The sequence below is a fragment of the Cervus elaphus genome, chromosome 16 (genome assembly GCF_910594005.1).
Source record: "Cervus elaphus chromosome 16, mCerEla1.1, whole genome shotgun sequence".
NCBI lineage: Eukaryota > Metazoa > Chordata > Mammalia > Artiodactyla > Cervidae > Cervus > Cervus elaphus.
The window spans coordinates 11,943,638-11,967,981 of record NC_057830.1 but is presented as its reverse complement, the minus strand read 5'-3'; the positions used below and the strand labels follow the sequence as shown (position 1 = coordinate 11,967,981).

At 37.8% G+C, this 24,344-nt stretch overlaps 1 protein-coding gene across 2 annotated transcripts in view; it reads right to left on the bottom strand.

The window, feature by feature from the left end:
- Positions 1-9,791: 9,791 nt before the first annotated feature.
- The window catches only part of LPAR1 (lysophosphatidic acid receptor 1), a 153,301-nt gene continuing 138,748 nt past the window's right edge, over positions 9,792-24,344 (bottom strand). For both annotated transcript variants that reach the window (XM_043927938.1, XM_043927939.1), the window contains exon 4: positions 9,792-12,253. In XM_043927938.1, coding sequence (XP_043783873.1) covers positions 11,952-12,253 — 302 coding nt within the window. In that variant the 3' untranslated portion in view covers positions 9,792-11,951. The remainder of the gene's footprint in view (positions 12,254-24,344) is intronic.

The window sequence follows — 24,344 nt, the reverse complement described above, 5'->3', positions numbered from 1 at the left end:
GAAGTCCTGGAACTCTTCCTGTTTAATGGCCTGGGTGGGGCCAATGCCTTATTAGTATAGGTGATACTTGAAGTCTATCATGCCATCTCTGCTCCAATATACTTGTATAAACAAATGCTGTGAACAATTAGTATACTTCTTAATGATTATTATTTTCGATAGCAGTTCTAAAACTAAAATATGCTAATTTATCTGCATATATGGATACTATTCTGAATACGTCATTCTTTTCTCTATTATTCTCTTTGAAATAGTCATTTAAATTTTACATAGTAAATTAATTTTAAAGTAAACGAAGTCTAATAGATTGTTCCAAATCTGAATTCAGGGTTCATGGTAAAGTTGCATCTTCAAAATGCACAAATTTTTACATGAATGAAGCGTTCAACTCATGTGTCCCTAAATAAGGCAAGGATATGAGAAGAAAAGAATTAACAAAGATAGGATCAAGAATTACTAAATTCATATGTAAGAAGACAGTAGGAAGAATAATAAAACCCAAGAGCTGTTGCTTGGAAAATGCTAATACATTTGCCATCCTCTACCAAAGCTAATAAAACAATAGAGGAAATAGAAGAAATCTCAATACATTCATAGTGAGAACGGACTATGCGGTGGTGGTTTTATTTTTTTTAATTTTTTTATTTTTTTGCGGTGGTGGTTTTGGTCACTAAGTTGTGTCTCACTCTTTGCCATCCCTTGGACAGGCTCCTCTGTCCACGGGATTTCCCAGGCAATACTGGAGTGGGTTGCATTTTCTTCTCTAGGGGATCTACCTGACCCAGGGATCAAACCTGGGTCTCCTGGTTGGCAGGAGGACTCATTACCACTGAGCCACCTGGGAAGCCCAAGGTGGCTATAGCTGAGAAGGGACTTTAACAAATACAAAAGTGGTATTTTTTTAAGCAATATGTTTTAATAAGGAAACCATATTCACACACACTCAGCCCTATGTTCGGGGGTAAACAGATCTCCCTGTAGGTGTATCAGAGGTAGCGACCACCAAACACATCTATAAGTAAACTCACATTCTTCTCCCTGTCTTCACCCCAAATACATTCCTTATCTAAATTTTCCTCTTAGTAAATGGCACCACTATCACGCTTCCCTGGTGGCTCAGAGCATAGAGTCTGCCTGCAATGTGGGAGGCCCGGGTTCCATCCCTGGGTTGGGAAGATCCCCTGGAGAAGGAAATAGCAACCCACTCCAGTATTCTTGCCTGGAGAATTCCCACGGACAGAGGAGCCCGGGGGGCTACAGTCCATAGAGTGGCAAAGAGTTGGACATGACTGGGCAACTTCATCGTGCTTAATCCGGAGACAAGAGAATTTTATTTCATTTTCCCTTATAATACACATCCCATCAAATTACTAAATCTTGGTTGCTTTTATTTTTCACATGTATCTAAAATAGCCCACTTCTTTTCATCTACACCAACACCCTCCTCTAAGCAAACATCATTTTTCACTTCAGATTCATTAGTAGCATCTTACTGGTCTCCTTTCATTCACTCATGGCCCCATCTAAACTAGCATCCAATCAGCTCATGATTTGCCTCCTTGCCTGGAAACCACTGAGTGGCTCATTGCTCTTAGAATAGAGGGAAAATTCCCTAGCATGAATGATAAGGTTCTACCTAACATCGTTCCTGTCATCCTGATTCTAGCCCCCCTTTTTCATGCTCCATATATACACTCTTTCACATACGTAAGAGCATGCTTTAAAATTTTTACACATGACCTACCATCAACCTTTCCATGCCCCTTTTTCATCTAGACAACTTCTAGAGAGTCTTCAGCTGTAAACTTGAAAGTTACTTTCTCAGAGAAGCCTTGTTTGCTGCCTCTTCCTCTTTTCAAACAAGGTTAAGTCCCCTATAAATTTCATCTCATTCATAATAATTACTCTTACCAGTAAGCTTACTGTAAGCTCTGTGAGAATAGGCAGAGGATTGAACTTTGGGGACCCCAGCAGAAGAAATGATTCAAATAATATACTATAGTAACACCAGAAAAAAAAAATGACAATGTGAAATTTTCAGTTAACATCATAAATGTGATCTTCAAGGCTGCTGGTGGTGAAGACATAAGAAAGTGAGAAAAACAGTATTGGAAATTAGGAGGGGATCCTTTTAAAATAGTGGCACAAAGTTTAGTAACACTAACATCTACAGGAACATGGAAGAATTTAAAAAAAATGTGCCTACAGGCTGGATAGTTTAACTAAGGAGCTATCTACATATAGTATTGCAGGTTTTGCCTGTGTTCTTATAGACATTTATAGTAAAATGCAACAGGAGAGAGATGAGCTAAAGGATTGTTAAATATAAAGAATCCAGGAATAGTTTGGTTTGAAACTATCAATTTCTAAAAATAGTAAAGAGTGCTAAGTAAAAATGACTTTGGGCAAAGAACAAATTGAGGACACTGTCAGGAAAACATGGTCTAAAGATGAAGCTAAGTTTATGACCATACAGTATTTTCTTCATATTTCAAAAACCCTTAACTAGGTGCCTCCAAGAACCATCCAAACAGGGCTTCTAAACAATGAAAAGTGTTGTCCTTTCTATAAACATCCACGTGTAGGTTTGTCTGTGAACATAAATTTTCAGCCTTTGGGTAAGTACCAAGGATCTCAATTGCTGGATGCTGCTAAGAATGTGTGCGATTTATGGGCTCGCAAAGAGTCGGACACGACTGAGCGACTGAACTGAAGAATCTGTTTAGTTTGTAAGAAACACCAAACTGTCTTATAAAGTAGCTGAACCATTTTGCATCCCCACCAGCAATGAATGAGAGTTCCTATTGTTCCATATCCTTGCCAGCATTTGATGTTATCAGTCTTTTAAATTTTTGCTATTCTAGTAGGTTTATGGATGGCATCACCGACTCAGTGGACATGAGTTTGAGTAAACTCCAGAGTCGGTGATGGACAGGGAGGCCTGGCGTGCTGCAGTCCATGCGGTGGCAGAGTCGGACACGACTGAGCAAATGAACTGACTGACTGAATAGGTTTATAGCGGTATCTTGTTCTTTTGATTTTCCTTAATAATATATGATGTTGAGGATCTTTTTGTATGTTTGTTTGCCATCTATATATTTTCTTTAGTGAAACACCAGTTCAGGTTTTTTAGCTATTTAAAAAGATTTTACTTTTATTATTGTTTAATGTTAAGAGTTCTTTGTATATTTTGGGAAAGAGCGCCTTATCAGGTGCATCTTTTGCCAGTATTTTCTCTCAGTCTGCAGCTTGTCTTCTCATTCTCTTGACAGCATCTTTCACAGAGCAGATACTTCTAATATTAAGTCTAGTTTATCAATTCTTTCATGGATCATGCCTTTAGTGTTGTATCTAAAAAGTCCTCGCTAAACTCGAGGTCATCTAAAGCTTTCTTACCTTTGTTAACTTCTAGATTTGTAGTTTTGCATTTTACATTTATGTCTTTAATCCATTTAATTCTTGTGAAGAGTATAAGGTCTGTGTCTAGATTCAGGTTTTTACATGTGGATATTCAGTTGTTCCAGTACCCTTTATTAAAAAGACTACATTTGTTTCATTGTGTTGGAACAAATCTTTGTTCCCTTCTCAAAGATCAGTTAACTATGTTTGGGCAGGTCAACTTTTAGGCTCTCTATTCTGTTCCATTGATCTACTTGTCCAATAATTCACCAGTATCAGACTGCCTTGATTTTAAAATTGGATAGTTTCAGCTGGGCTGTCTTGATTTTAAAGTTAGATAGTGTCAGCTGGACTGTCTTGATCTTAAAGTTGGATAGTATCAGTTCTCCAATTTTGTCCTTAATTATTGCATTGGTTATTCTGGGTCTTTTTCCTCTCCATAAAAACTTTAGAATCTGTTAATATCCATAAAGTATCTTTCTGGGATTTTGGTTGGGACTGCATTGAATCTACAAATCGATTTGTGAAAAACTGACACCTGACAATATTCATAACCTTGAAATATCTTTCCATTTATTTAGTTTTCTAATTTTTAAATGAGAATTTTTAGTTTTTCTCATATAGATCTTGTCCATGTTTTGTTAGATTTATATCTAAGTACTGAATTGGTCAAAAAGTTCATGTGAGTTTTTCCATAAGATTATGGAATAAACTTTTTGGCCAATCCAGTATTTCATTTTCTTTAGCATTAATGTAAATGGCGTTGTTTTTAACTTCAAATTCCACTTGTTCATTGCTATAAGAAAGTGATCGACTTTTGCACATTAATCTTACCACTTACCTTTCTATAATTGATCAGTTTCAGGTTTTTTGTCGATTTGTTCAGATTTTCTATGTACACATACTATCTGCAAACACAGTCAGTTGTATTTCTTCTTCCTTCACCTGTATATCTTTTTTCTTGGCTTAGCACACTAAAATAGTAATAATTTTTTCTTTTCTTCTACTTACTTTGATTTTAATTTGCCCTTCTTTTTTATTTCCCTAAGGTGGGTGCTCAGATGACTGACTTCAGATCTTTGTTCTTCCCTAATATACACATTCACTGCTATAAATTTCCCTCTAAACACTGCTTTCACTACATCCCACAAATTTTGATAGGTTGTATATTTTTATTTAGTTCAAGATACTTTAAAATTTTCCTTGAGATTTCTTCTTTCACGCATATGTTATATAGAAATTCTTTATATCTAAGTTTTGGGATTTTCCATCCAAACTTTTAAAGAAACTGAGAGCATCTAGTATTGATGAAATATTCTCATACATGTGGGACCATAAACTGATATGAATTTGGGGAGTATGTTTTCTGCTATTCTCTAAAAAGAAATTTTTTTAAAATGTACATTCCCTGTGATCCAGAAAAGCTAAACAATTAGAAACCTAACATTCATAAAAATTTAATACTATTTATTAGTTATTATAAGCTATGTTGCAGTGACAAATGAACCACGAAAATCTTACCATACACACAGTAAATGTTTATTTCTTGATCACGCTATACATTCATTTTAAGTTGGCAGGCATTTTGCGCTACAGAATCATTCCAGGTCCCAGGCTCATGAGGACATCATTCTCTTCATGTTCACATCTCTGTGCTTGGCTTTCGGGGAAAAAAAGATCCGGAGACTAGCACAGGAGCTTTTTACTTCCTCCGCCTAGAAATGACACTGGTCAACATCTGCTTACAGGCTACTGGCCATGATTCATCACATGGACCTGCTGAACAGAACTGTAGTTTTCCCACAGCTCAGGAGGGAGAATGTAAGACGTTAATGGGTTCTAAACATCTCTGCCTCAACTATACAATTAGGTAGGTACATATTTATCAACTTTGGATCTATCTCTGCAATGTAATGTCAAAAAAAAAAAAAAACCCACCACCACCAAATATTCTGTATTTAGCTAACTTTATTTTGTGAAAAAGAAATATCTCCACATTTCTGGATAATATTTTCCGTTATTAAGTCCTACTCTTTTATTCCTCCCCATTTCCTTGCTTTTCTTTCTTTCTATTCAAACAGGTCCACAGCTCTGGTGTTTCCTCTCTTGAGGAGGAATGGGAAGGAGGATAGCACAGGACTACAGACTCCAAGATCTGGATCTTCAGTCCTGAGAATGCACGCTGAGCTTCATGTATCACACAGCCGCTTCCCAACTGCACAGTTCTCCTTGGGTGGCTCAGATGTTGCAAAATGTACCATCTTCTTCCTGTAAACTTGCTCATCATCCTATGTTCCTTAGTGCCACCATCTCGCACCCCATCTGTCCAGAGGCCAAGGTCACAACCTGAGGAATGACTTCATTACACAATCACCAGGTCCCAAACATCTCGTTCGCCATCCATCTCCTTCTCGACATCTCCATGACCACCTTCATCTTTCATTAATGTGACAACCTCTGATCCTGTCATTTGCCTCCAAGCTTCCTCCTCTTTAATTTATTTTGACGCATAAACCAGACTCTGTCACTCCTTTATGTAAGTCCTTTAACACAGTCCACTTATGTCACAGGATAAAATGACTTTCAAAATCACTCAAGACATCATACCTGCTGCCTTTCAAGCTTCTTTCTCATGGTCCTTCTTTCCAAAATGCATGCATTCTCTCGCCAAGCACTTACACATCTTGCCTGGAATTCCTACCTATTTATGTTGGATTCATGTCCATTTTTCTAATGGGGTGTTTTCACAGGTCCTGGTTATGTGGGTACAAGTTGAAGAGCCTGTCAGAGCCACACCTTCATGCAACTCAGGCTCTAGGAGTGGGCTTTGAGAGGACAATTCCCGTCCCCAAAAGAAGGCTTTTTAGACTCTCAAAGGCATTTCCTCTCTCTGCCTTCTTTATCCCTTTATCTTCCTTTAATTTCTTTGTCATACAATACTTTCTTCATAGCATTTAATACAACTTGTAATTTTACTTTTAACTTACTTCTCCCTATTATCTCCCTCACTCTTACTGAATTTTAAGGCTCATTAAAGATCTTGCGTATCTCCTTTACAGCAGTATCCCAAGGGCCTACTACATAGAGGGCCTCAAAAAAGTCCTTTTGGATGCATAAATTAAAGAACAAGTGATAGTAATAACAATGACAACACCTAATTATGTTCTTATAGTTCTCAGTCAAGAACCATTTAGTAAAGGCACCATATTTTCAGCTTTCTTCTAGTCCCTTGAATTCATTTAAAGGAGGTGGAAAATACCAGACTATCTCATTCTCAAAGAATGTATAATCTAGCTCAGGATATAGGTATACGTGCAACAATGTAAACCCTACAGAGAACAGTTCAGGTGCCTGCCCATGGACCTCATGTTATCTAATACTTTTACTGTACTAGGTTCTTTAAAGGACTTTTTAAAATGCAATGCATTGTACTGATCAAGAAACTCATCATTTGTTTGGAGAGCCAAGGTAAGTATATATGAGGAATTAGGAATTACAACATAAAGAATAAATTATTAGTTTCAAAAAGTTCTCTAGACAACAAATATCAGACCCCCAATTTTTCCTCTGAGACACAATTTCCTCATGTGTAACAATGTCACTGCAAAGATCAAAATACAAATTATATAAATGTAGATAACACTCCAGATTCAAAACACAATAATATTAAAAATCAAAATAAGTCAAATAAGCCACAGAAAGCACAAACGTTGTATCATTTGCAGCCCTTGTCCTTGTTTTTTCATTGCTCCTACTTAATTTTAACTGCAACATTCTTACACATGAAGGCAAACCTTTATCAGGCTCATGGAACTAAGGAGCATTTCTTGGTTAAGAATACCTTTTCTTGTGGCTCACCCATTTTCTTTCATTTAAACAAGCAAGTATTAATAAGTACTATTTAGCACTGTGTGAGGGGAGGTGGAGAATACAAAGTGAAGTAAGATTCCTTTCCTGAAAGAAAGATGAAAGTTAACAGATAAGATGCAAAACAAGCAGCAGACTGAAGCCACACCCCCTGATGCCAATGGGAAGACACTGAGTTTCATGAAAGAAAACAGAAAATCGCTTTGTGACAATCTGTTTGACAGGCAATGTGCTCAACCAGTGTCTGTGGTCTAGCTTCCATCCCACAGGAGAGATTCTTACTTTTTACTTATTTTTGTATTCCTTGAAATGTTGTTAGGTTTGTGTAGCTTTTAGATTCACAAAACTCCCTCTCTCTGTATGGAGAGTACATAGAAATAACAACTTCTAGGGAAGTATCAAACCCCACATTCTGAAACTATTGTCATATATATAGAAGTTCTTAGGAGTTTCAATACAAAAAAAGTTAAAATGTAACTGCAATGAGAACAGATTAGTGGTTCCTAGGAGTCAGAATGGGGGTAAGGGAGATAGAGTGTTTATAAGAGTGAAACAGGAGGGGTCTTGTGGTGGCCAAACTGTTCTGTACCTTGTCTGTATCCACGTCAGTATCCTAGCTGTGATGTCCTACTCTGGTTTCACAAGGTATCATTGCTGGGGGAAACTGAATTTAGGGTACATGGATCTTGTCATACTATTTCTTAGAACTGCACATGAACTTAAAATTATCTCAAAAGTTTAATTTTAAAATAACAGCAACATTATAACCAACTGGATAAAATCAGAATTCATGAGCCCATATTAGTACAAATAAATGAATAAATAAATGGGAGAGGGCAAAGCTTTTTTTCAAAGTAGAGAGCTAACTAATACATTTTAAAAAGAGAATTAGAAACTCATTTGGCAACCATCAGTGAATGATTCATGCATCCAAGAAATATCAATGGATGGTAAAATCAGATATTAAAATTTGATGAAGAACAGAATATTTCCTACAAAATGCTTATTATAAAAGAAAAAACAAAGTGTTTTTTTTCCCCACAGTGGTGAAATATGGCAGACATCATCCTAAGAAATCCAGTTAACGTTACCAGTAACAGAACAAATCATGTGCTCCTTGACAGTATGCAGTGAGAACCACAGCAGCACCTTACTTACACTGAAATTTGAATTTCATATAATTTTCATGTTTCAAAAAATATTCCCTTCCCCCCGCCCTTACCCAATCACTTTAAAGTGATTTTTAAATGTAAAACCCATTCTTAGCTCACAGGTCATAAAAAAAACAGGTAGATTTGGCCAATAGGCCATAGCTTACCAATCTCTACTTTAGATTTGTAAATGATCTTTACCTACCATATCATTAAACAGATTAACAGTAAGTAACCTGTGAATATGAGCACTATCAATCAAAGAATCAGAGAACTTTTATTTAGACTACACAAAGTACAGAAGAATGTTACAGACTAACGGATCCCTGCTGTGGAAGACTGATGACTTGCTTTGGCTCTTCCTTACACACATTTCTTCTGTCAGATGGTGCCTAAGTTCAAGTCCATCCCAACACAAAGAAACAACTCCAAGCCTCTGAGCCATCTGGGATCAGGTACAACTCACTTTGTGTTAAAAAAATAAGCAATTTGTTTCCAAAGGTCTTGTAATAATGAAGGGACCTGATAAAGTATTTCTATGTTTTTTATCTAGCACAAGTCACACTCTGGGTTTAAGAAGAAAGGCTGGAAACAATATCACAAAATTCTGTTTTAGAAGTTGAGAGACTCATGGAATAAATGAGAAAGATGATGAACAATGGAACATAAAGCAATAGTTAACTGGGAAAGAACATGAGAAAACCAATAAGACTCACTAATTGTATAATGTTAGTTGAGGTTTCGAATCCAGGAAATTATGTTTTCACTGGGGGAAAAAAAAAACAGCAACAAAACATGGTTAATTTGTGAATAAGAGTTTTGAGGCATTTGATTTCTAACAGTCTTACAACTACCTAAATTTAAAAGTTCAGAATCCTATTTCAAATACTCACTGAGACATTCATTTGAATAAACACCTTGTTATTTTCCCCCATCTTAGCAATATATGGAAAAGAATATAATTAGCATATAACTGGGAGGTACCTATCACTTTTATCTTCTTAGTTATTAAAAACATAAAGATAACCGTAAGTTTATAAACTCCTGGTGAGAGTTTACCATAAAGACATCTTAAAGGTTTTATAAAATTAGTTTTTCCAAAAGAAACTCACTCACATAGTTACACTGCTGAGATGAAGTATTATCCTAAGATGTTATCTCTCCTTTCAGACAACATAAACCACCACCTCTCGGACACTGAAGAGACTTATGACTCTGAAAAAAAACAGCAGTTCTGAGCTGGGGAAGCATGTGGTGGGTTCCCCTCTGAGTTCAGAAGCCCCTGTGGCAGGAACAGAAAGAGGTCACAGAAGGCAGACACCATGCAGTGCAAAGATGACTCTTGAACAAGAGAACAAGCGCTGACCAGAACCATACGTTGCCAAACATTGATTCAGGATGATTTATTAAAGTCCACGTAGCATGTTTTTAAATTTCAAATAGTCCACATCTTCAGAGTAAGTGTGCGTGAATAAAAGTCCAAGTTCATTTCTTTCCTTCCTCTATAAAATGCTCTGTATTTTGCATAAAACCTGTGCAGACACCTTTCTGCTAACTGCTTCCCCATCCTCCTCCTGGTTTGGGCACTTGTTAAGTGTGCCCTCTGCTCAAATGGTGACCAGACGCTGACTTCCTCCTTCCTAAACAGACATTCTTCTCCTGGACATCTCTCTCTCAAACATACTCCTAACTTTCCCACACCTGCTTCATGACTGTGACTTTACTGGTTACATATTACTACCAACTGATGCAATAATTAGTTTACCTGGACCGTTAAATAGGCATCACCTAACATGGTGGCATCCGTGGGGGTGGCCCTAAAGAACACACAGTAAGCATCTGGTCACGTACGGACACACTCAACCCTTTTGCTACAGAAGCTGTTTAACATGAAGGTGATCCTTTATTCATTCGGCATGTTTGACTTCTTTGCATTTTCTTCAATTCTACATTAAAGTTGTGGTTACCAAGAGCTGGGTCATTGTTGCTCAAATGAAATCTGGAATTGCTAAACATATTAAGTAGGGTATCCTGGCTGTTTGTGACAACAGATTGTTTCTAGTCCATTTTGTTATATAAAAAAAGTCACTCTCAACTAAAGTAACCACTGTATTTCCTTTGTAAAAAGGTAATTTAACTGGCTTTCCTCACTGTTGCCACCCACACAGGGCAAAAGTAGGAAATCTTCTTTTATAAAAGGTAAGAGCATAAAAAGACATTTCACATTTAAAAAAAAAAAATCCTTCACGGGAATGTATCCTAAGTAAATAATTATATGGACAAAGTTTTATGTACATAAATTTTTGCAACATTATTTATAATAGTGAAAATTAGACATAACCAACAATACAGGAATGGTTAAATTGAGTTGCATCCATTAAATGGAATATTATATAGCCATTAAAGTCATGTTTTTGTAAAATTTTTAATGCCATAGGAAAATGTGGCAATTCTGCAGTGGAAAAAAACAAACTGGTTATAAAATTGTTTACAGTATGACTGCAATTATATAAAAAGGTATACAATATACATATAGCATACACAGGGGGAAAAGCTGTTAACTGTGGTTACTTCTGGGTTGTGATATTATCAGTATTTTTTCTGTTTCATACACTTCGGTATTTTTCAAGTTTTCTACAATGACTGTGTATTATAATACAGAAAAACACAGGTTATTAAAAAATTCCTCTGATGAACTGATAATTAGAATGTACTCGGGTACTATAAATATGTGGGACCACACCACTGTGCTCATCTTCTATAACTTTTATAGAGTACATATTCTTCTGATAATAAACTTACATTTCCTGTTTTACACATGTTACAACACTTTAATAAAAAAGGTAATATTGTGATTAGATCATTGTTTGTTTCATAACCTAAACAAATACTGGCTTTGAAATCTAGGTTTTTCTATTCCCTAGAACATTTAAAATTAATACTCTTTTGTCTTTTTAAGTATGGCATACTGCATACATACATTTTCATGCATGCTTTCTAAAAACGTAATTCTAATTTACAGTTTTCCTAACATAAGGAAAAAAATGGAGTTATAAATCATTTAAAAACAGTCTACAGTCTTATCCATCACAAGCATGCTGACAGGCATAAACATGTTTATTAAATGAAATGTATCCTTTAAGAAGAAAAAAGGGAAGCCTGTATGTAAATGAAGTTGTGGATTCAATTAGTCAGAATTTATTCTGACGTGCACCAAACCATACAAAATCTTTTGAAGACTAGTTAGTGTAGTGTACATGGACACTCCAGAGTCTGCGTATGAATTCCATTGCAAGATCTCCACTTTCTACTTTCAAAAGGAATGGGAGCAGGATGAGGGGTATCACATAAGCTAATTTTCCAATATATGTCACGTCTTGGTGGGTCAAGGAACAAATACTGCCACGGGTTAGTGTTTAAGTACACGAAGGTATTTTTCCTCTTTCTCACACCCCACCCTGCCCTGGCCTGTGGGGAGGGGGAGGCTGTTCATCCCTCAATGGATGACGACCGCCTCTCATCTTAGTTCCTGTCCTAAACCACGGAGTGGTCATTGCTGTGGACTCCCGCCAGGATGGTGTGGTTGAGCGAGGAGGCGGAGCGGTCCGAGCCTTCCGCGGGGCCGCCGGTGTTCTCACCGCGCTGGCAGCACAGGATCTGCCTGAAGGTGGCGCTCATCTCCTTGTCGCGGTAGGAGTAGATGATGGGGTTCATGGCAGAGTTGAACTCGGCAAGCAGAAGGAAAAACTTCTCATAGGCCAGAACGTCACACTGCGGGCAGCACACGTCGAGGAGTAACAAGACCAGTCCAGGAGTCCAGCAGATGATAAAGGCACCTGTAGGGTCCGGGAGCGGGAGCGGGAAGGTTTAAAGAAGAGAGAACAGAAAAATTGAATGATGGAGGGAGCACCCATCTGGTGAAATGATTTCAGCTCAAGGTCAAAAGACTGAGCTTCAAAGGCATCAGATCATCATTTGAAATAAAATGTTCATTTCCTGAAATAACCAGAAAAGGTTCTGACAATAAAATGAGCAATTGAAAAGAAAATAAAACAAAATAAAATGAGCAATTGAATAAAATCTCCTTAATTCAGGACCTTACTAAATTGGCTACTATGAGACATTGATGATTATTTTCAACAAAACAGAGTTTGCCAAACAATTGAGATATGAAATAGAGATATTCAGCATCTAGGATACACACTTGGATGCTTATAAAAATACTGTGTTTTATAGCAAAAGATTATTCTCAGGAAAAATCACTGTGACAAATGCCCTCTCATTTTAGTTAAAGCACAGTTTCTGGATTCAGTCTGGCCTCAGATCCTTGCTTTGCTATTTATTAAATTGGATGAATTTAGGCAAAATACTTTCTTTTTTATTGAAGTACAGTTGATTTACAATGTTGGGTTAGTTTTATGTGTACAGCAAAGTGATTCAGGTATATATACTTTTTCAGATTCTTTTTCCATTATCGATTACTAGAAGGTTGTTGAATACAGTAGCCTATGCTACACAATAGGTCCTTATTGTTGGCAAATTAGTTTTCTTACCTGTTTTCTCATCTGAAAAGTAGAAATAATTACATTTACCTCATTTGGTTTGTTGTAGGAGCAAATGAGTGAGTCAGTGAAAGTTGCTCAGTCATGTCTGACTCTTTGCGACCCTGTCCATGGAATTCTGCCAGACTTCTCAGTCCATGGAATTCTCCAGGCAATTCTACTGGAGTGGGTAGCCATTCCCTTCTCCAGGGGATCTTCCTGACCCAGGAACTGAACCGGGGTCTCCTGCATTGCAGGCAGATTCTTTACCAGCTGAGCTTCCAGGGCTAAGAAAATAATCACTCCATGCTTCTTATCAGAAACAATAACAATAATATCGCTATTATCTGCTCTGTAACACAAGCCTGTTTGGAAGTAGCAATTTCCAGTGATAAGATGTGTATTTACTTTAATTTTTAATCAGCTATCACTTAGATGGGGCTTTTCTATATGCTTTACAAATATTAACTCATCTCATCTGCACCATAGCCATGTGAGATGGAAACTGTTATCCCACCACACAGAGGAAGAAACTGAGACCCCGAAAGGTAAAATACCCTGCTCAAGGCCATGGTCCTGGAAAGCGGCAGACCAAAGGCAAACCCCGAGTTTCTGCTCTTAAACTGGCTCCAAAGTCTATGCTCCAGAAAATGTTACATTCCCACTTCTTAAATTAATAAAATTAAAATTTTAAGCCAAAATTGTATGCTTTAGATGTTTTCCTATTTAAATTCTCTCACTTTCCCAACTCTTCTAAATCATGAAGATTTTACTGTAACTATAAAAGATGGAAAACAAATTATATTCTTAATTCCAATTTATTTAGCTGCTGAAGCTGTTCATTTGGCTTCCAGAGAAAAAGGAGGTTTTGAAATAGTGTTAAAATCTACTACCATGTTAGAGGGATCCTTTATAAGAGAACATGATGGGGTGGGCGAGGTCTTGTCCAATTACATCTCACTTGGATGGCCCCCTTCTGTGTTAATATAATCAGGCTATACAATGAGCAGACAGGGAGTGGGGATAATCCCAAAAGTGCACTGGAATATTTTGATTTAAATGGTACTAGCCTAGGGGGAGGGAGGCTTGGATTGGGGTCGAGAATCGGACTAGCCTCAAGGAATGAGTTTCACAAAATGTAAACAAATGAGATTTAGTCTCCCAAACAACCCAGTATTGAATGTGAGCTTTCTTTTTTGAAACTTTTCAGCGGGGAAATGAAAATAAAGAAAGGAGCAAAGTACCCCCATAAAGCTCTTTGTTCTAAACACAAATGTCTATTGGTTTTAAACTGCTGTTCACTTTGAAGACTGGCCAAGGTGCTTCATTTTCTAATAAATACAATACCTTAGACTTTCCTTAGAGAGGAAAGAAAAAATATTTCAAATATCAGGAGATAATAGCCATGGAGCTATTTGAACTTCAAGTAAAAATGTTAATAAAGCATTCATTCCAAGTCCTTGAATTTCCTTGCTTGAAAATCACTCAGAAAGCTAAACATAAAGGAAAATCAAAGGAATGCCTCTTGAGTTTCAGATCTAATGCATTATTCATTGAGAAGCTGGGAAGGGAATTATTCTCAGGATGGAAAATGCTTGGATGGAAAATACATGGTCCCATTATTCCATTTACTTGGAAACTAAAAACATGCAGGCCTTTCATGAATGGCAGAGCATTCTTTCAAGACTCCTTTTCCCTTTCTTTCATCAAAGCTCTAATTGAGCTCAAATTCAGAGCTGGATTAGATACCAATAACATGCATCTCAATAGATTTTAAATAACATGATCTTTTTTCCCTTCCAGGCAGCAGAAGGGAACATCCTTATTCTCATGGATTTGCTCAAACTGCCTTTCTTCAAAAGTAATAGATTCAAATACAGTCATTTGTTATTTATAACTTCTTCTAATTTTTAAATTCAAAAAGAGCAAGATCTCTGTGATAAAAGCCATGGTCTCCAGAACTAGTCCAATGGGTTTTTATCAACCACGCAGGAAGCCTTGCCAGATTAGAGACAGGAAGTGGGAACTCTGTGGCCTGACCGGGAGGTAACACACACGGGTGTTTCACTGAAGAACTCCAAGTCCTCTCCCTGCTTCACAACCACACCGTTCCAACATTCGGTGTTTGGATCTTCAAGACCCGACTAATTTAAGAGACTCAGTACAGACCTCAAAAACTGACATCTAAAATCAGTCACACAGAGCTTTTCTTTCTTCTCCCTTCCCCACTCTTTCACAGAGGTGTGAGGACCAAACTGACCGAAAGCTGAAGGTGGATTATTGCAGTGGAAAAGAGGCCCTGGAAAATTCCTAAGTGATTAGGCTTCTCAACAATAGTGATTGAATAGTATGAGATCAACTTTGCTCAAGTTATGGATTTATCACCAGGCTTCTTAAAACGAAAATTATATCCAACCCCCTGTAGTAAAAAGGAGCCAACCATCATCCATTCGGGTCAGAGAAATTGAGAAGTGCATTGGGGACCCTGGATCGATAACCTGTGGACAGTCTACCTATACATAATCTGAGGAGATTCAAGTTCACACCCATAAGGCAGGTTGATAAGAATGAAAAGAACCCCCAATCTGCACATGCGTCAAGTAGAGCAACAATAGCTCCTGGCCCCCTCCGCTGGGTGTGATGAGGATCAGACTGAGATACATGTAAAAGCACTGCACGTCTACCTGACCACATTACCTTCTGCCGTCATGGGAGGCGTAATGCATCTAGGCTGGTGTAGCACAGTACCAGTGCAGAGTTCCTCCAGGGCAAAATGTGGAAGCATCTTTTACACCATGAAGACCTAGCATTTCAAAAAGTCCTCAGACACCATCCCAATTATAAGAGATTGCTATCACTTGAAGATGGATGTGACAAGAATAACAAGAGGGAAAAGAGAGGAACATAGAGAAGCACAGAGCCCCAAATCATTTTGGACTTTCTCACTGGTCAACTCAGTACCTACTGAAGATAATGGATAAAATATTGTGGTACTCAGAGGAATCGGGTGGAGAGGGAGGCAGGAAGGGGGATCAGGATGGGGAATACATGTAACTCCATGGCTGATTCACGTCAATGTATGACAAAACCCACTGAAATGTTGTGAAGTAATTAGCCTCCAACTAATAAAAAAAAAAAAATATTGTGGTACTCAATAGAGACAATCCTTTACGTAGTTTGTGTATTTCCAGAACATTTCTGATGGATGAATCCCCACAAATTAAGGCGTAATACCAAGAAGTGTTATGCAACAGCATGAAAGAAAGAGGAAGCACAAGTAGTTTGTGGTCGCTTATTGTAAAGTCAGAAGCAGAAGTACCAGAAGAGAAGATGTTCAAGATCATATAGAGCCTGGCAAAGACATTTGAGGTTTTTCCAGCACTGACTCTCAGAATAGCCACATACTATAATATGTGGCTGCAGAACACATAAGAAATACTTCATCTACCTTATGAGATTTTAACTTCATCAGCCTCATTGGCCAGAATCTGGTTTAATATACAACACTGAAATAGAAAGGAAGAAAAAAACGATGGAGATAAAGATAAAAGCAAAACCAGATATTTCCAAATCCTAGAGGAGAAATAAGAAGGGCCTGAGCAGAGGCAGTGGTAATGAGAGAAGAGAAATATGAAAAGACTGGCAAAGTATTTTAGAGATGAGTTGAGAATGATTTCTAGATTTTCCATTTGGGAGAAGGAAGGATGGTGCTACCTTCCACTGAAGGAGGAAACACAGAAGAAAGTGTTGGCTGGTGTTTTCTGAGGGGAGGTGAGGAGAATGTAGATGATGCCCTCGATTCTTATTTAGCTTTAGCTTGAGGAAACTGCATAAGTTCAGATGGGAGATGCCCTGAAGACATCCTGATGGGCTCATGGCAATTTGAGCCCTCAAAGACTCTCTCGGTGGGCTGAACAAGAGCGGTTACATTCTGCACAATTTGCCAATATTACAAGTAACATGGGGAGAAGACTACTCAAAATATATTGTGGGTTGGAATAAATAGCAGAGCAAGCTTCATTCCTTTCTTCTGCATCTGTCAAATCGATCTGTGAGGGCCCCGGTGCCCACAAAGATGGAAGGAGAGGTGCTGGAATGTAGAAGCAAAAAACAGGGAGGAAAGAGGCTGTTTTAGAACAAGAGGTCACAGCTGCAGAACCAGATCAGATTACCACACCTTCCCTGAAATCTACACACCCCCATCAGCTGAATAATGCTTACCATCTGGTCTCACAATTAGAGGCTTTTTTTTTCTAGAGGGACTTTTTCCTAACTAGTTGAACTTTGTTTATATATGGAACTTAAGAACTAAAGTTAAAGAGAAAAAAAATGTCTGAGAGAGAAGACCTTGTGGGAGGGAGTCCAAGGTTTTTGATGAAAAAAACAGAAAACACTTCCAGTCTGGCGGGCAAATTTGTGCTTTTACAAAAAATCAGACATCCACAGATCTAAAAGCAGTCAAGGCAAGTCCATTCTATACCACTGCTGTGTCCAAGTTAACCTTTCCTTGGTCACGCTTTTCATGTTCCTCAAATGAGGATCTCTGAAACAGTCTCCCCACCTTAGAGATGTGTGGTAGAGATCAAAAGGGGAAAAAAGCGTTCAAACAAACACATAAACTACTCTTTCTAGTTGCCACTAAAGTGTGTATTCTTTCAGAGCAGACATCTGGATATCCCAGAATCCAATCAATTTTCGTTTATTTCTGTAGTTATAGTCTGATTTCTGCTCTTAAGGTGCACATATGGCTAGCTAGGAAATCATTCTAAATTATAAATCTTAAAGGAGACTGTTAGGTAAGAGACTACAGATACAAAGCTTATTGCTAGGTCTAACAGTAAAGGAGTCATTGCAGGAGAAGTATATGGATGGCTTTTAAAGAAAAAAGTTTTTCCAAAAGAGTAAACTATGTTCATTATAAAATCTTTTCTAGAACACAGAAAATGATATTAATGCAAATGAGATATCTCCAAAAATAAGTCATTTCTATCTTAATACCAATGTTACTTCATTTAGTATAATGCCTACCACTTCTATTTCTTCATGGTCTTAATAATGTTTCATGCATTTAAAGTTTCATGATTTCATTCATTGTGTGATATATTCTAGTGTTTCTTTCCCTTGTTCCTGAGAGCAACATTTATCTTTTAGAGAAGGACATTAACAACACACAGATCTTCAAATCATAGGAGAATACTCATTATGTTCTCTTTTTTTTAATATTCCTGTGCATAAGTTTCGCCCCATAATACTGTCCTGCTCAACATGACGCTGGCTTCCGTATACACAGAAGAAGGCCAACAGTGCCTTCCTTCTGGCATTTTATATATACTCCTACACATTAACCAGTGAGAAGCATATACATATATGCTCCATAATCTGCAACAGACTCTAAATCTTGTCCTACAACCATACTTTGGAAAGCACAGGCTAAAGTGGCATGCATACTAGGACTAGCTCTTAAAGAAGACCATCTGTGCTTGAGAACAGCCGGTAGAAACCACTTCTCCACAGTTACAGATCGAGCCAAGTAAGCAATACCTTTTATCTGCCTGTTGCTATAGGCCCCTAACCAATTCCTCTTCCTCCATGCTTCCTCCCCTAAAGTCCAGCTTGCACAGAACAGCCAGAGTGATCTTTCAAAAGCATAAATCAGTTCACATGACATCACTTTCCTACTTCAGACTCTGCAAAGCTTCCTACTCGAAATCCTTCCTGTGGTCCATAATGTCCGACACTACTAGCGCCCGTCAGACCCTTCAGCCTCATCTCTTTCCACGCAACCCTCATTCGCTGGGTTCTAGCCACACACATACCAAGCTTATTTCTGTGTCAGGATCTTTGCATACATGTGTTTTCATCTTGGAATATTCTTTCTGTAGATCTTCATGTCTTCTTACTATTAAGTATCACTTCCTCAAAATCCAAACCTGACTATCCTAGGTAAAGCAGCATCTTTTCCCCACTAATTATCTCATGTTATCATCTTCATTTCCCTTACCCATACCCAAAAATATCTTATATATTGGTTTATATGTTTCACAAAGGAAGGAAAGCTATCTCTTGCATGTCACTATCTCTGGCATCTAGAACAGTGGCTGGCAAACAGTGGCTACTCAATATATCTTCTGCTGAACAGAGTGGCAAATCACAGCTAACTACCTAATAAAAAGTGAAAAGTGAAGTTGCTCAGTCGTGTCCGACTCTTTGCAACCCCATGGACTGTAGCCCGCCAGGCTCCTCCATCCATTGAATTTTCTAGGCAAGAGTACTGGAGTGGGTTGCCATTTCCTTCTCCAACTACCTAATAGACATAGCCAAAACAAGGAAAATTAATTAGAAAAGTCACTTAGCTCTGTTTGGAAAACAAACAGTAACACATACAGTGTACATGGTCTTTAAATGGACACTATGAGACATTCAAAGGAGCATGAGATGGATCTGACAATGTTAGTCTCTTTATATATGCATTTGTTACTCTACCAAAAACTAGCCTGTTGCTTCTAATTCTGATGGGTGTCCAATTACCTACAGAATCTACTGAGCTTTAGGGAAGCAGGTCCGGTCAGGCAAGAAGGGAAACCAGCATCAGCCAAGTTACTGCTAAAGGAATGTTTCAACAGGACGAAGCTGCCCCATTAGACCCTGGATTTTGAGGTCGCTTCCTGGAAACAATCACTAATTGACCCAACATACCTCTCGGTTAATCCCTCAAGCTTCAAAATTCCCCGCAGGGAACTTTCACCTTGCCACTGTTTACTTAGTCTCATATCCATGCTCTAGCTATCAGGAAGTAGGGAAAAAGAATACATCCTACCCCAACACATACATATTTTACCATTTTAAAAAATATAAATTACAGTTCTGACCAATGTCCATCTATAATATTAAGCTTAAATATTCACAAGATTTTTTCAAGTGTCATACTTGGATTTTTTGCAGAGACTAAAATTGGCAAGTTGTTTTCACGTATTTACAGCCATAATTTGTACTACTGTTTCCTGAACTCAAGGAACACTTATAATTTATGCAAAGATGATAAGTCTCATAAGTCTAATTTTCCTTCCTAGAATGGTATATCAGATGTTTTTCATTTCCTGATAGATGTCTCAATAATGGTATGAAGCTAATTCCTTGAATTATATTTTTTCCTATAGAAAAGTTTGAAAATACAAAAAATATAAATAGGAAATGTAAACATAATTCTGCAGTCTCAAGCGACTTTAGTACATGGCCCTGCACACTTTTTAAATGTTTCTTTTAATTCTAAATGTGGGATCTTTTTTTGAATTGCAAATGAAATTAACGTAGAAAGATGGTTGGTTTATTAGTGGTGGGTAAGGGATGGCAGGCAATCAGATGTTACATTTTCAGAAAGATCCCCTGGAGAAGGGAATGGCTACCCACTCTAGTATTCTTGCCTAGAGAATTCCATGGACAGAGAAGCCTGGGGGGGCTACAGTCCATGGAATTGCAAAGAGTTGGACACAGCTGAGGGACTAACACTTTCACACTTTTGTTTCCCTGTAAGATACTTCAGACACACAAATGCACTGGTGGGGGCAGGGGGCACCATGTGTCAGAGACTGTCTGTCCACTGTGCAGGAGATTTTCCTGAATGGGGGATCTCCTGGGGAGGCAGTACAGTGAACTGCCACTGACGTCAGTTTTTTTCATACCTAAAACATCCAGTGATGCCATCTAATGAACAGCCCAAATGGCTATATTAGACAATCACGTGAGGAAAGAGGTGTTCCTCTGAAACTCTATGAATAGTGAAGTGAAGTTGCAGTAACATTCAGTACACAATTAGTATGGCCATTCTCATTAGCTCCAAATTCTAAGAAATCAAGAGATAGCTAGCAAACTAAAGATGCACTACGTTATACGTCCTTACAAACACACACCCATACCACTAGCAACAGTGGCCCATGTTCTCCTGGAGATATGACCCCTGAAGTCTCTGTGCAAGCGGACAAACAGGAAATGCATTAATTTACTGTCAACAAAACCAATGCGTGTTAAACCATGGGTCACCACTCTTCTCTTCCTCTCTAAACATGTTCTCTGACTTCTGTACAGCGCTGTCTTAAGAGTGAACTAACTCGAGTAAGACTGGCTCACCAGAGTGTTACTACCCACTAATAACTAAAAAACAGTGCTACTCCAAGTGCTTAGCAAAGGCTTTTCTTGTAAGCCCTTATCATTTGTAAATCAGATATATCTTAAACCTAAAAAATACATACACATATACTATATAGTGAAAGTTGCTCAGTCGTGTCCAACTCTTTGTGACCCCATGACTATACAATCCATGGAATTCTCCAGGCCAGAAAACTGGAGTGGGCAGCCTTTCCCTTCTCCAGGGGGTCTTCCCAACCCAGGAAGTGAACCCAGGTCTCCTGCATTACAGGTGGGTTCTTTACCAGCTGAGCCACAAGGGCAAGCCCAAGAATACTGGAGTGGGTAGCCTATCCCTTCTCCAGCGGATCTTCCTGACCCGGGAATCAAACTGGGGTCTCCTGTACTGCAGACAGATTCTTTACCAACTGAGCTATCAGGGAAGTCCTATATTATATATACTATATAAATGTGTGTATGGGTTTATATACCTATGCAGATTCACAACAGTCACTGCATCTTAGTAGCTTAAAAAAGACAATGAGATTTGGGACTTCCCTGGTGATCCAGTGGCTAACACTGAGCTCCTATGCAGGGGACCTGGGTTCAATCTCTGGTCAGGGAACTAGATCCCACATGCCACAACTAAAAGATTCCAACAAAGATCATGCTGCAGTGAGACTGAAGACCCCTCGCGCCACAACTGACATCTGACACAACCAATATAAATATTTTTTTTTAAAAAGACAACAAGTTTTCTTTTCTTTCACAAAAGAACCAACTTTTAAAAAAGGATAATGTCACTTACATATTCTTCACATAGGAGATAATTCACCATTCTCAGAAAAATGAAATTAGTTCTGCCAGCTAAACACAGTGATTACAAAAATTTCCAAAACACATTTCCCTCCCTTATTTTAAAAATAGTCAGTCTCAAATCTCACAGAAAATCAGTGTTGTCAACCACTGTTCAGCACTAATTCAGAAAGTGATACCAAACATATTGCATGACTGTGGTCTAGCTGTTACCAAGGTGATGTAAATAATATTTATCCCTTAAAGAGTAAATGAAATTCCCCCCATCCAGAATATTTCCCTAGGAAAAGTTCTACATAAACAGGGAATTTGCAACTGGTTTTACGACATACTTAATTTTTCAGCTATGAATTTAGATTCCCCCCAAAATGGTACAAGTCTAAACAAGTACCAATATCTGGCTGAAAATACAGAATATAACTGATGACAGAATCCTATGAATTTTATTCTTTGCAGTTCATGAACTACTGGTACGGATCAGCAAGATATGTGTCACTCAGAAGACAAAATTCAAGGACAAAAAATATAATGGAAGTTTAACTTATAATTCATAATTTTACTAATGAAATGAGGGAAAAAGTAAACATTTAATCCAAAAGAAAATTCAGAAATATTCTTGCAACCTGAAAATGTTTATTTAAAAATTACATTTATTTTATTTATTTATGTATTTAATAGCTGAAAGACCCAGAAAGGCAGAAATTGTAAATATGATCATTCATTTTGAGATTGGCTATGTCTCTTACAGTTGCTGAGTGTTCTGGATTGAGGCTTATGAAGTACAGATTCTTGACAGAGTAGGAAGGAGGTACAGTCTGTTCTACTCTAGTAAAGAGCTATGTGCCTAAGATATCTCCTGTTATTAAAAACTTTTATTAAAAAGTTTAAGTTGTAAAAATGATTGGGAAGTGGGTATTGAGACTAAAGATTTCCAAATTCAAATCATAAACATATTTTTCTACATAAATTTCAGTTTAAGTACATGTTCAGGGTAAAGTGGTCAAAACTAAGACAAAATATCACAAAGCAAATTCTAACACATAAATCATGAACAAAAATCAATCAGTTCTAAAGCCATCAAAATAGACTGCAATAAGGTCATTTCTCAGAATTTATCCTATAGATGTATTTACATACATTACAATTACATATGTGCCAGGAATTCTTTGCAGCATTTTTTTAAAAAGTGGAAATAATCTAAGTAATCACTAGTATAGAAGTAAAATAAGCTAAGATGCTATTCAACTTTCTAAAGTTCTTAAGAAATTCTATCCTTACCAGATGATCTCCAAGATACACTGTTAAGCAAGAAGAACAGATATTAAAACATATGTATAAAATGGTATCATCATGCTTTGATCACCACAAAACAGAAAAGTGTGTATACACACACAGATACCCTCTAATAAGCTTTAGGGGAGGCTAACAATCAATTGATTTTTAAAATGTTTATAACATAAAATTATAAAAATGATACCTTCAATATTTTACTTGAATTTAAAATGCCAACTTGTGTTCATTTGCCAATCCTTTAACCTAGAGCCAAGGCTTTATATTTGAACATGGATCTGTTAACTGGAGCTCTGCATCATCTTCCAAGCAAAGCCACACCAATAAAGCGTCACATACTAAAAACTCCCTCCAAATTGGCTTCTTCAGAGTGAAGTCAGAACTTAAAATTCTTGCAAAGCAACCTGAGTACAAAAAACCCTTGCTGATTTTTTATGGTTTTCCCCCACATTTACAGTTGTTCTCCTCAGCAAATTTCAAGCAATTTCTTTTTGCAACTTGCCTCCACTGAATGTTAACAAAACCTTCCCCTCAGCTTTCCCAGAAACATTTTCTGATTGCCCTCATTTTTATTAAATGATAATGTGGTATTTACCTAGTTACATTTTTGTTATAATAATCTGGCACAAATAACTTTCAGTTCAGTTCAGTCCAGTCGCTCAGTCATGTCTGCCTCTTTGCGACCCCATGAATTGCAGCACACCAGGCCTCCCTGTCCATCATCAACTCCCGGAGTTTACTCAAACCCATGTCCATCGAATCGGTGATGCCATCCAACCATCTCATCATCTGTTGTCCCCTTCTCCTCCTGCCCCCAATCTGTCCCAGCAAAAAAACCATTGATTCTTCATAACCGCCAGAAGCTGAGTGAGTGACTTGGCCTGAAGGCCATAGTTGACTAACTTTTAAAAAAATTCTCATGTGTATACTACAAGTCAGGTCCTACACGTCCAAACACTAAGGATGCCACAGTGAATGAAACAGAAAACTACCGTCCCTCATTTGCATTTAGGCTCTAGGAAGGCTGTGAGAGACAACTAACAGAATAAATCAGTCAGGTTTCTTTCAGAGAGGGACAGTATTTGGAGAGGATGGGAACGCAAGTGAGGAAGGAGGAAGGCAGCTAGAGAATCACACAGTGTTCCACGGAAGAGCGGAG